The sequence below is a fragment of the Eufriesea mexicana genome, unplaced genomic scaffold, assembly GCF_001483705.2.
Source record: "Eufriesea mexicana isolate 0111107269 unplaced genomic scaffold, ASM148370v2 scaffold76, whole genome shotgun sequence".
NCBI lineage: Eukaryota > Metazoa > Arthropoda > Insecta > Hymenoptera > Apidae > Eufriesea > Eufriesea mexicana.
This window is the reverse complement of record NW_016908289.1, coordinates 348,808-360,902: the sequence shown is the minus strand read 5'-3', so window position 1 is coordinate 360,902 and position 12,095 is coordinate 348,808. Positions and strand designations below refer to the sequence as shown.

General features: G+C 45.8%; 1 protein-coding gene across 1 annotated transcript in view; it reads right to left on the bottom strand.

Moving 5' to 3' along the window:
• The window catches only part of LOC108555077 (uncharacterized), a 55,583-nt gene extending 47,249 nt beyond the window's left edge, over positions 1 to 8,334 (bottom strand). The window contains exons 1-3 of the mRNA XM_017910589.1: positions 5,680 to 8,334; positions 5,229 to 5,314; positions 1,426 to 2,074 (exon numbers count right to left, since the gene is read on the bottom strand). Coding sequence (XP_017766078.1) covers positions 1,426 to 2,074; positions 5,229 to 5,314; positions 5,680 to 7,371 — 2,427 coding nt within the window. The 5' untranslated portion in view covers positions 7,372 to 8,334. The remainder of the gene's footprint in view (positions 1 to 1,425; positions 2,075 to 5,228; positions 5,315 to 5,679) is intronic.
• Between the last annotated feature and the right edge of the window lie 3,761 nt (positions 8,335 to 12,095).

Genomic DNA, 12,095 nt, shown 5'->3' with positions numbered 1-12,095 from the left:
TGTTCTGCGACTGGGATGGTCACGAACGAGTTAACCTTGCTCGATCGAGCCAATACGCGAAATCCCGCGGGACCAAGTCGAAGTGAATTCGTGATTGCTCAGCGGCCTGTTGCAAGAAGATGCGCGCGCAGCCCAGCCGCTGACTCGGTCCATAATTTCGCGAAATAGATCATGCGACACAGAGGAAAGGGCGCGCAACCCATGCACACATCTATGGACACCAGGGCACGTGCACGCGAGTTGGAAAGAATCCGTACAAACGGGGGACACGAAGGCAATAGATGTTGTCGAAGACGAAGAAAAAGATGGAGGCAAACGGTGGAGGAAGACCGGTTTGTGACTAGGGACAACGAGCGTGCTACCCTGCACGTTGCCGTAATATCGCTTTATCGGATCTACCGTTATGTCGATCCGTTCTGCATCGACGGAGTGCGATTCTCCGCAGACGTTCTATGCACACCGCTCTCGCATGGCAACACCGGAAACCTTGCAGTAGGACCACATGGGACGCCGAGTCTACGTCATCGATCGATGCCAGTCAACTGGTCGATCGAAACTGGTCAACGAGAGAGGTGATCTAACTGTAAATCTAACGCTTTTCTCTCGCCAAGTTCTGGCCAGTGGTGGTCGTCGACGCGAGTCAAGTGTATCGAAAGGCGTGAATAGATGGATGACAGAGGCTCGAACTTGCCATTCGATACCGTTCGATTGGACCGTGTTGAAACGCTCGTCAGGCGATAGTGGTGTCAGCGACTGATTTGCATAACAAATCGACGCGTCGTTTACGAGGCTTTGCCCTAGGCAGTCGGGCCAGGCTACATGGAACCGATATTTAAAGCGAATCGAGGGGAGACGACAATGTCCCACGTTTCAATTCGATGTCTCTGACGTGACTTTTGCACGCGAACGTATTCGTGACAGGACATCACGAAACTGCAATTCAATCATGCGCGAAAGTGGGAGACGGTGTTTACCGGTATTCGGTGAAATCTAGACCGACGATTCGTGAATTTTTCGACATCCTGTCCTTCTGACCTTTGAGCACGCCTTTCACCACCCTCTGTCGCAGAAAGGATCGCAAAGTTTAACGAGCTCCTTCTCGACCAAGTTCGACTAAGCCTTCCTTAGTGCCTTCTGAACTTCGTCAGTACGCATCTAGATCTGTTCAGCGTGGAAAAACGTTTTCTTTTTTCTCGCCTCGAGCCTAGCACTTCCTACGAGAATAACGTTCCGCAAACATCGCCGCGTGGCGTCGATAAACATCGGCTAATTTAAAGTTTTTATTCGCTTCCCTGTGTATCTATTTAGCATTCATTTAACTGATCAGGTTCGCCCGTTAATTGGCACGCAACAGAAATTCCATCGAGCACAGGGCAGTAGACTGTGCACGAGTTAAACGCGTAACAGAGAACATGCTATACTAACCTGAGAAGAGGGTTTCTGAAGGAACGTTGCGATCCCAGCTCGAACCCTGTTTTTGACACCGCGCACAGTTCCCTTGGCACTGCGTATGGCTTCCTTCTCGAGGATCTTGTAACCGGCGAAACATTCGTCGGTGTCCTTATCGCCTAACACCACACCTCTGTTAGTGTCTTTATTGTTACCCTTCAGTTCGTTCACGTGAAACTTGTAGAACCTGTCATACTCGTACACATACTTCTTTCCCGTCAGGGGATTCACGCTGGTATCGATATCACCGGCAATAGACTCTTGCTCTAGCCTCTCCTGTTCCTGTTTCCTCTCCTCGTAAGTGCATTCCTTCACTACCGGGGAGGATAGCCTGATATTCTGCTCGGTTACCGGGTCTGGACTCCTGATTCTCGGGGTCGAAGAGGCTTTTGACAATGAAGATGCCCCGGACGGCGAGGGAGAGACGCTAGGAGAGGCCCTGGACGAACAAGAATTTGAGTCGACATCCGGAGTCGAGACAACTTGAGTGGATTCCTCCTTCGTTCGTTCGTCGTGGTCGTCAGACAGGTCCAGTCGGTTTAGGTTCAAGATAGTATCGTTTGCCTCCCGATACTTTGAACGATCTAGCCCATTCTTCAGTCGATGAGTGTCGGAAGTGTTTGAACTTAGAACAAAGGTGACCGCGCGTAAGGGGATCGAATGGATGTGTATGATAGAGCCGAGTGCGATAGGAAGTTAGTTTATGAGTGCGGCATGCGTTTGAAGTACATAATCGACCGCGGCTGCGGGGAAAGACGCGTGATTGGGAAGGAAAGCCTGAGTGTGAGAAAAGGACAGAATGAATGATTTAAATAAGGGTGCACGGGCACAGGCGAGTCAGAGTGTGTAAGAAGTCCAAATCAGTCTAACAGTTCAGTCTAAGACAGTCCATCGGTTAGTTGAAGAATGTCCAAAGTCTAAGAGTTTTCAGTCAAAGACATTGTGTCAAAGTCTAAAGTCGGTTTGTGAAAGTCAATTTAAGAAGAATCAGAAGAGCGTGTACATAGCGAATCTCTCTTCTTTCATAGCCAGACGCCGTCATTTATTTATAAACTTATTTTATTCTATTAAGAAGCCAACAATATTATCTTAAGTCAATCCACCCAAAATCCGATTGTACATGTATAACTCACGGAGCACATCAGATGTAACTATATGTAAACTGAACATACGCCAAAATTTTTTAAGAATATTTTTTGATGGAATATCTGGTTGACACTGAACTATCTATTATATTTGAAATATATTTTTACTTTTTGCTTTTGTGTCCCGAATGGAATGCTATAAAAAATTTTGAAAATTGATAACTAAGTCCAATTTTGGGAAAGATTTTCAACTGTTTCAATTATGCTTCGCGTGTTAAGAAGGATTGGATATTTTATCGCGATTGTGCTCACAGAATCAAAGCAATATGCAACGTTGTCAATGTTCAATCGCTATAAAAGATCGACTATTGGAAAGTCTCGATTTTAATCCCTCAATTGTCACTTGCTGAATATTTCATGAAAGAAGTCTCGTCGCGATTTCGACATATTACGGGCCAATTTAGTGGAGGAAGTAATCAATAACTACGGGTGCAGTGATAGGTATAAATGTAGTGTAAAGTGTGGGTATCATCTTTAGAATTTTCATATCGAAATACGCCTCATGAATAAAAGACGTTAAATGATGCTTCGAGTCTTTGTTTTAATCTATCTGCAACATGAAGTTACTTTCACTAGAGGCAGACTCTATAGCACTACTAGACATACAGTATCCGATTAAATAAAACAGCCTTCTCAGGATTTCTAGCTGGTTTCTAAATAGCGTTGCTTTGAATTACTATTTACTGACATATCTGTAACCTTGGATCATTATCGTTATTAGTCCTTATTGCGTAAGACGAGTGGCATAGTTCTGAGACTGTTAAGAGAGCAGCAACTATACGCAGTTACGTGTCTCTTGCGGTTTCTAATGATTCTCGGAAAAGGACAATGAGTTAACTGGAGAAAGTAGCATGACAGAGTAATTCCCAGTGTTAATAATTATTGCTTGTATAAAATTGTAATAAATTGGAACAATCAATAGAATTGACGTGCTCGTTGCTATTAATCGTATCCCAAATTGTTTCTCTGACTAGTTGATTTCTATGGAATATTGTAAGGTATTCAAAGAGAATTAAAACTTGGTCCTACCTCAGCGTATATGTAGTTGTAAATAGACTGTTGTAGCAGAAACTTGAACATCGAGTCTGGCATCGAACATTCTCTACCAAGTTTACGTTCGATTGTTCGCATCTCGATGATACCCAACGATCACGAAACGATTCCGTAAAATATCTCACACGTAATATTTATACGGATAGCACAGGTCCATGCATAACAACAAACGAGAAGAAAGATAAATCCTAACCAACATAATGTTAAAATCCTAAATTCGACGTCTACTTGCTATATCCCCGGTGTTAGTATAACATCTCTTCCATCAGGTAGTGACTAGATAGGATTAAAGAGAAAGAAAGGGTACATATTGTCCTGGGTCTGGTAGTGGACTCGTCAGTAGGGGTATCTAGCAGCCCCTTATGACATACCTTTAACCTCATCGATTCCATTTAGTGGTGAAGGTGTGAAAGGTGGCCGTTGCAAGCGTGAGGAAATCAATGCACCAGAATAGCAAATAACAATTTACGGATGCTTCGGGTTCAAGTACGAAGAAAGGACCAATTCAAACACACCATGTCACATGAATAGGTAATCCCCATATATATAACCCACAATGAACTGGCTGGTTTTTACCCCGCCGGCATAAGAACCCTCGATAACAGATTGTTCTGCGACTGGGATGGTCACGAACGAGTTAACCTTGCTCGATCGAGCCAATACGCGAAATCCCGCGGGACCAAGTCGAAGTGAATTCGTGATTGCTCAGCGGCCTGTTGCAAGAAGATGCGCGCGCAGCCCAGCCGCTGACTCGGTCCATAATTTCGCGAAATAGATCATGCGACACAGAGGAAAGGGCGCGCAACCCATGCACACATCTATGGACACCAGGGCACGTGCACGCGAGTTGGAAAGAATCCGTACAAACGGGGGACACGAAGGCAATAGATGTTGTCGAAGACGAAGAAAAAGATGGAGGCAAACGGTGGAGGAAGACCGGTTTGTGACTAGGGACAACGAGCGTGCTACCCTGCACGTTGCCGTAATATCGCTTTATCGGATCTACCGTTATGTCGATCCGTTCTGCATCGACGGAGTGCGATTCTCCGCAGACGTTCTATGCACACCGCTCTCGCATGGCAACACCGGAAACCTTGCAGTAGGACCACATGGGACGCCGAGTCTACGTCATCGATCGATGCCAGTCAACTGGTCGATCGAAACTGGTCAACGAGAGAGGTGATCTAACTGTAAATCTAACGCTTTTCTCTCGCCAAGTTCTGGCCAGTGGTGGTCGTCGACGCGAGTCAAGTGTATCGAAAGGCGTGAATAGATGGATGACAGAGGCTCGAACTTGCCATTCGATACCGTTCGATTGGACCGTGTTGAAACGCTCGTCAGGCGATAGTGGTGTCAGCGACTGATTTGCATAACAAATCGACGCGTCGTTTACGAGGCTTTGCCCTAGGCAGTCGGGCCAGGCTACATGGAACCGATATTTAAAGCGAATCGAGGGGAGACGACAATGTCCCACGTTTCAATTCGATGTCTCTGACGTGACTTTTGCACGCGAACGTATTCGTGACAGGACATCACGAAACTGCAATTCAATCATGCGCGAAAGTGGGAGACGGTGTTTACCGGTATTCGGTGAAATCTAGACCGACGATTCGTGAATTTTTCGACATCCTGTCCTTCTGACCTTTGAGCACGCCTTTCACCACCCTCTGTCGCAGAAAGGATCGCAAAGTTTAACGAGCTCCTTCTCGACCAAGTTCGACTAAGCCTTCCTTAGTGCCTTCTGAACTTCGTCAGTACGCATCTAGATCTGTTCAGCGTGGAAAAACGTTTTCTTTTTTCTCGCCTCGAGCCTAGCACTTCCTACGAGAATAACGTTCCGCAAACATCGCCGCGTGGCGTCGATAAACATCGGCTAATTTAAAGTTTTTATTCGCTTCCCTGTGTATCTATTTAGCATTCATTTAACTGATCAGGTTCGCCCGTTAATTGGCACGCAACAGAAATTCCATCGAGCACAGGGCAGTAGACTGTGCACGAGTTAAACGCGTAACAGAGAACATGCTATACTAACCTGAGAAGAGGGTTTCTGAAGGAACGTTGCGATCCCAGCTCGAACCCTGTTTTTGACACCGCGCACAGTTCCCTTGGCACTGCGTATGGCTTCCTTCTCGAGGATCTTGTAACCGGCGAAACATTCGTCGGTGTCCTTATCGCCTAACACCACACCTCTGTTAGTGTCTTTATTGTTACCCTTCAGTTCGTTCACGTGAAACTTGTAGAACCTGTCATACTCGTACACATACTTCTTTCCCGTCAGGGGATTCACGCTGGTATCGATATCACCGGCAATAGACTCTTGCTCTAGCCTCTCCTGTTCCTGTTTCCTCTCCTCGTAAGTGCATTCCTTCACTACCGGGGAGGATAGCCTGATATTCTGCTCGGTTACCGGGTCTGGACTCCTGATTCTCGGGGTCGAAGAGGCTTTTGACAATGAAGATGCCCCGGACGGCGAGGGAGAGACGCTAGGAGAGGCCCTGGACGAACAAGAATTTGAGTCGACATCCGGAGTCGAGACAACTTGAGTGGATTCCTCCTTCGTTCGTTCGTCGTGGTCGTCAGACAGGTCCAGTCGGTTTAGGTTCAAGATAGTATCGTTTGCCTCCCGATACTTTGAACGATCTAGCCCATTCTTCAGTCGATGACTCTCCGAGTGTTCTTGAAATTCCAAGGACGCTCGATCAGCCTCGACACCGTTCCCATTTATACCTCCGTCCACTATTCTGTCACTCAGCTCTCCACCGTTCAGAGAGTCGCAGCTGATGTTGCTCTCATTATCGTCGCTGTCCACCTCCGCGCCACTGCTGGTCAAGCTACCTGTACGGTTGTGCTGATCGCTAGCCAGGATAACCGTACTGGCGTTCTTCTTTTTAGGAAGTGGTGGCGGTGTACCGTCCAGATCGCTGCAGGTCCCGCTGTCCAGGGTGTCGCTGGGCGAACATTGCCCACTGGATATCACCATCCCGTTCAGCTGGTTAGGGTATGAGTTGTAATAGAAGCAGGCACTCGAACGGTTGTTCGAGGAGGATGTGTTCATAGGCTCTGACGTTTCACGGTGAACCATGTCTTCCTTCGGGCTGTCGTCGTTCCGATTACGCTTGTCCTTATTGTTGTTATTATTGTTGCGTTCGAAGGCGTTCGAGCCAACACTGATCCTCACACAGCCGTCACCGGCACCAGCACTTCCACAACGCTGCTCGTTCACCAGATTCGTCGCACTCACGACCACACCACCGTCACGCTTGCTCGAACGTTCGCACGCGATCCCGTTCTCCTTCTCGACTTCGTGGCCAACGTTCTCGTCCAGCGTCAATCGTACAGTCGATATCACTCTGCCGTTCTTGTCACCATCCGGGTTGATCTTGATCTTCACCACATGAGCCGCCTGCTGCTGATGTTGCTGTTGTACGTACTGCTGTTGGTGCTGGTTCTGCGTGGTCTGGCCAGACTTCACGCTGCTCTGCTTACCGTAGCCGTTCGCGGCTTGCACTTCCGGGATTCTTCTCCTACAGGCTGCCGAGGAATCGGCGCCAGGAGCGGCCAGTCCGACAAATACCGTTGCTCCGGCCCCTGTGCTCAGAGGAGCTGTGGGGGGACTGGAAACAGTCCGGATTGACACAGTCTGTCGGGCAACCTGACTCCCGTCCCGGGACTGAGTCTTCGCCGGCAGTGTCGGTGGAACGGTCATCGTGACTATCTCGTCCATATACACATTCGAGGGCACTGTCACTTCGTCGATGAGCTACACCTGGTCATCGACTGAACCGGCCCCTGCTTTCTCCTCTTTTCGTCCACTCGTTCCTCCTCCTTTCTCTGTTTATAGAAACTTGGCGTTAAGGTCGCGACCTCCTCGTTGATCGACGATCGTGTGACGGGACGAATATTCAGCCGAGGTGTCTCTGTAGTCGCGCAACGGTGCGTCTATACAGACGGCTAATTGGGATCGATAAATATCGCAGCCGAATTTATTACGTGACCGCGAAGAAGCTTTAGCAATGACAAGCAGTCACGTTCCGAATCACTGAACGTAATTTCACGTCGAGAAATGCAACATATGGCGCGACATATTGCAGACTGCGGTGGCACTGTGCACGAGATCGGCGAGAAGTGTCAGGCTTGCCTATCCAAAAGTCAGCGGTGGAATCTTGTCCCACTTCCAAGTCAAGTTCCAAGCACTACGTCCTTACTGAGAATCGATGCACAAGGATGGAGAGAGAGAGCAAACAGAGCGATGTTTCTTTGTCGTTAGCCAATAGATCGCCGCGACAATCGACGACACTGCATCTCGTCGAGGATCGTTATCACGTCGGTGGCTGCAGGAGACGGCACTCGAGGGACGCTCCTCAAGGAGGGCTCATTCGTGTGGAATACGAAACGGTCGCGAGCATCCGCGACGATGAGCCGAGGAGAATCTGTCCCCTGGGGGGAAATGGAACGAACGACCAAGTCAGGGAGAGAAAAGACCGTGGAACGAAAGCGCGGAAGGAGCAGCGGAGAGGAGCAAAGAAAAAGAAAGAGAGAGTGCGAGAAACGAGCGTTCCACCACTTACTAACCGCATACGTTTATCAGGAGCAGCGCATGGTAAAGCTGACTCTATTCGACAACGACACGACGACACGGTGACAACGGTCGACGACGGCAATCGTTCACGGTACGGGCCGTCAGTAACTGTACTGAGTGCCTCTGACACTTACTCATGCAGTTTCGTTGGCTAGGTGGGAGAGCGAGTCGGGCCTCGCGACGGGGCACAGCGGGACACGGAGTGGGAACGTCGACTGGCTCTGCGCGGCGGAGTGGGGGGCACCTGGGCCAGACAGTGAGCGTGCGCACGCACGTGCACACATGCGCAGTGCGACGCGGAGCAGCGGCTCAGGCGAGAAGGAGTAGGACGTTGAAGGAGCGAGTGGCGCGAATGTCTGAAGGAGAGAATGAACGCAAAGGGGGTCTCGGGTACACGAGTGAATGAGCGAGCGAGTGAAAGACGGATATTGGACTGTGTGGGTAGGTAAATAAGCGGCCAGGTGGAACGTGCGAGTGAACAAGCGAACGCCTTTGCGGCCGATCGAGCGAGTGAAAGGACGAGTTCGCGAGCGTGTGTATCGATGAATAAGCGAGAAAGAGGCGCGAGAGTGGAAGGGAATGGAGGGGAGGGAAGGACGAGAACGGGTCTTGGAAGTCGTCTGGCACGTAAGCACTTGCTCGAGGAGGACGTGGCGTCCTCTACCGAGCCAGGTAGAATCGACTATCCGGTTTCTCATTTAAATACCTGTTCTTTACCGTTCACCGGCTTTCCCGTGTATGTATACACGCTTTTCTGTGTGCTCCATACGCGGGTACAAGCGATAGCGAGTCGTGCGTGTCTGATCGAACGGATACACCTGCCAAAATTTCACCGGTACCATAGTTTGCTCTCTCACCTGAGAGATCATTCGGTATCTCTTGATCGTTATCTTGCGGAGGTTATGCGCTAGTACGCGATTTGGACCCTGAATGGGAAGCAATACGACGACGAGGGTGGAAACCAGTGAATCTTCTCTTGTACTGGAGTGGATGAATGACAACGAAGGGATGTTTATCAGGCGAGTTACGCAATGATTGTTTTCTTTGTTTTGCTCCCGTTTGAATGTATCAGCCGTAAGCGACCCAAGCGACCGTGTAATTACTTTCGCAAAGAAGCAGAACGACTGTAATTCTTTGGTAACTCGCGTTATGTCGACAGCAATGAATGGATCTGTCCCAATGGAAGGCGAACGTGTTTTATCGATGGCCAAACTGCGTGGAGACGAACGATTCTTTTTCGGCTACACGGCAACTTGAGATTGATCTTCATTTCTACCTGGCACATTTGCTTGCGTAGCTACCATTACGTTACAGCATTAATAAAGATGATTGCATCGATTATCGATGTTGAGTCGTTACTTTGCGACGTGAGTCATGACTCTGACACGAATCCAGATTTACGTTTCAAACGATTTATGGCATTTTAATGTGACGCGATATTCGGAGATCATTTGAATTCTTTAAATGTTATTAGGATTCTTCAGTCAAAATAATGTTTTGTTTATGTCCCAGAAATAATAATATAATATCCAAGGTACTGATAGGTAGGGGTTTAAAAGCACGAGATTACTTTTCGTTAATACGATTCAAAGGTGCTGAATTAATATGCAGTTCAAAATTGTAACAGAAGTAAAAAATTCTTTAAATTTTGTTGTTATCCCACTGGAATAATTTGGAACAATATTTTTACATATGTAAATGATAAATCAACTTGTTCTACAGTTAGTCAGTAACATCATTTACATTGCAAATTAGGAATTACATTTTCTATAAAAAAATATCTTATAATATATATATATACCTCCTGAATACTTCAAAATCTCACAAAAGCACGCTTCCTTAATTCTCTTTACTTCACTTTACGTTATTACAAATGTATATTTCTTTTCTTACGAAGTCAATTTAACTTGTGAATGAAAAGAATTATTAGATGACACGTCGAATTTTACCAGATAAAAATAATACCGCAGATAAACGCGTCTTGCATTAAAGAAATCGCGAAAACAAACTAAAAGCACAGGATGAATTTTCCTCGACCAGGGCTTTACCTTTACTTTGTAGCCTTTAGCACTTGAACAGGTGGCTGCTCGAGAGCTGTTCCGTTGGCAACCCCGGCGACGTTGATCTCGAAGCGGGATGAAAAAGGAGCAGGTCGAGTTCAGCCCGTCGCGACAACACGACCTGCCCGTAGAGCAAAGGGGATCGATCCAAAGTACGAATAAAAGTAAGAAAAAGTTGTAAATAAGAAGAGTGGCGCACGTGTCTGCGAACGTAATTAACGCATAGCGAGAAGATGCCATTTAACGAGACCGAGACCAATCTTATTTGCTTTTTTAAATAAGCATTACGTATTAACGCGTTCTAGGTTGCTCTTTTTCATACCAGTTTTATTAAGCATCTTTACATGCGATATCGTGCTAGATTTCCAGTGCTTCGGATTTTTTTAAATCTTCAAACTCGTTTGGGAAATACACCAGCGTTTTAGACGGTTAGACTCGCTTCTAGTGTTATCTGGACGCCGGGCTACCGCGCATGCGCGTCAACGAAATGAGACGATGCATTTGTTTGATATTCTGTTTCCGGCATTCCCTACTAGAGTGCAGGATCGGGCAGTTGCATCGTGCAGTCATCAAAAACAAGTCTATGGTTGGAAGAATTATAGATTCGTGCTGCAAGGTATATTAAAAAGAACATTATACTTAATATTTTCTTATTTATGTTTATGAAAGAAGAAGATATACGAAATAATATATTACAATTTATTATAGTCAGTAAGTTCATTGGTGTTCTTTTTGTTCCCTTTCTATACTTATATTTTGTCACTAGAGGTAGTGATGTCTCCTCGCTTCGTTGTTTAATTTATACACATTGAAAAGTACATAAATCATGGAATTTTTATATTATGTGTCTCTTGGTAATCTTTATGATTGAATTCCCGTGGTATTTACACTTTTGTCCACACGAGGTTAAATAAAGCAACAAAATCCACGTTAATGTATTAAGGATCGAATGAAATTATTTAAAGAAATTTTATATCAGCATAAAATAACAATTTAGTAATTTTTTCTTCGTCGTTAATTTGTCTGGGAAGTTTATCACGAGCAAGAGCACCTGTGTCGCTAAGTAAACTTCAGCGAGACGTTTGTCACACTTTAATTATTATTTCCCCACGTTTAAGCTAATTTATTACAACTTTTAAGCCTCTGGTACACGCGACATGATCACCTACCATGTTAAACTTTATGCCAGTGTCATTCAGAGGCATCGGTGAGTACCTTGTGGAAAGACTGTTATGGGCTCAACACATTTAATCTCATTTACAGAGACCTGCGTGACATAATGAGTAAGGATCTTGGTTATCAATTTATAATCTTGTTTATTACGGACTTTGTCGGCCCAAAGTACTAGCCCGTTTCCACCAGAGTTCAATTACCCCAGGAGAATCGACCGAAATATTTTCCAATAGCAGAACGAATTTTTCAATCATGGTTGTATGTTGATACGTGATAGACATGGTTTATTTATCCCATTCGTCGCGAAATTTGAATCTTGGTCTGGTCCATCAGGATTATTAACGATACAATCAATCTGTTGTAAAATTATGAAATATCGTAGACACGTACCAGCTATGGTAACGTTCTGTAATCTACGATTTACGTAACAAAATTTTTCATTGTGATCGAGAGAAATATAAACAAACTTCGAGTTCTGTTAAGACCTTTCCGCGAGTTTCTCATGAGACGAATTTCATTGTTATAGGTTGATTAATATCGTAAGTTGAATTAATAATATTTCAATAATAATAACTATTATATACTTTATTTAAAAATTAAATTTAAAATTAAATCGACCGATTAAGGAATTAAAAT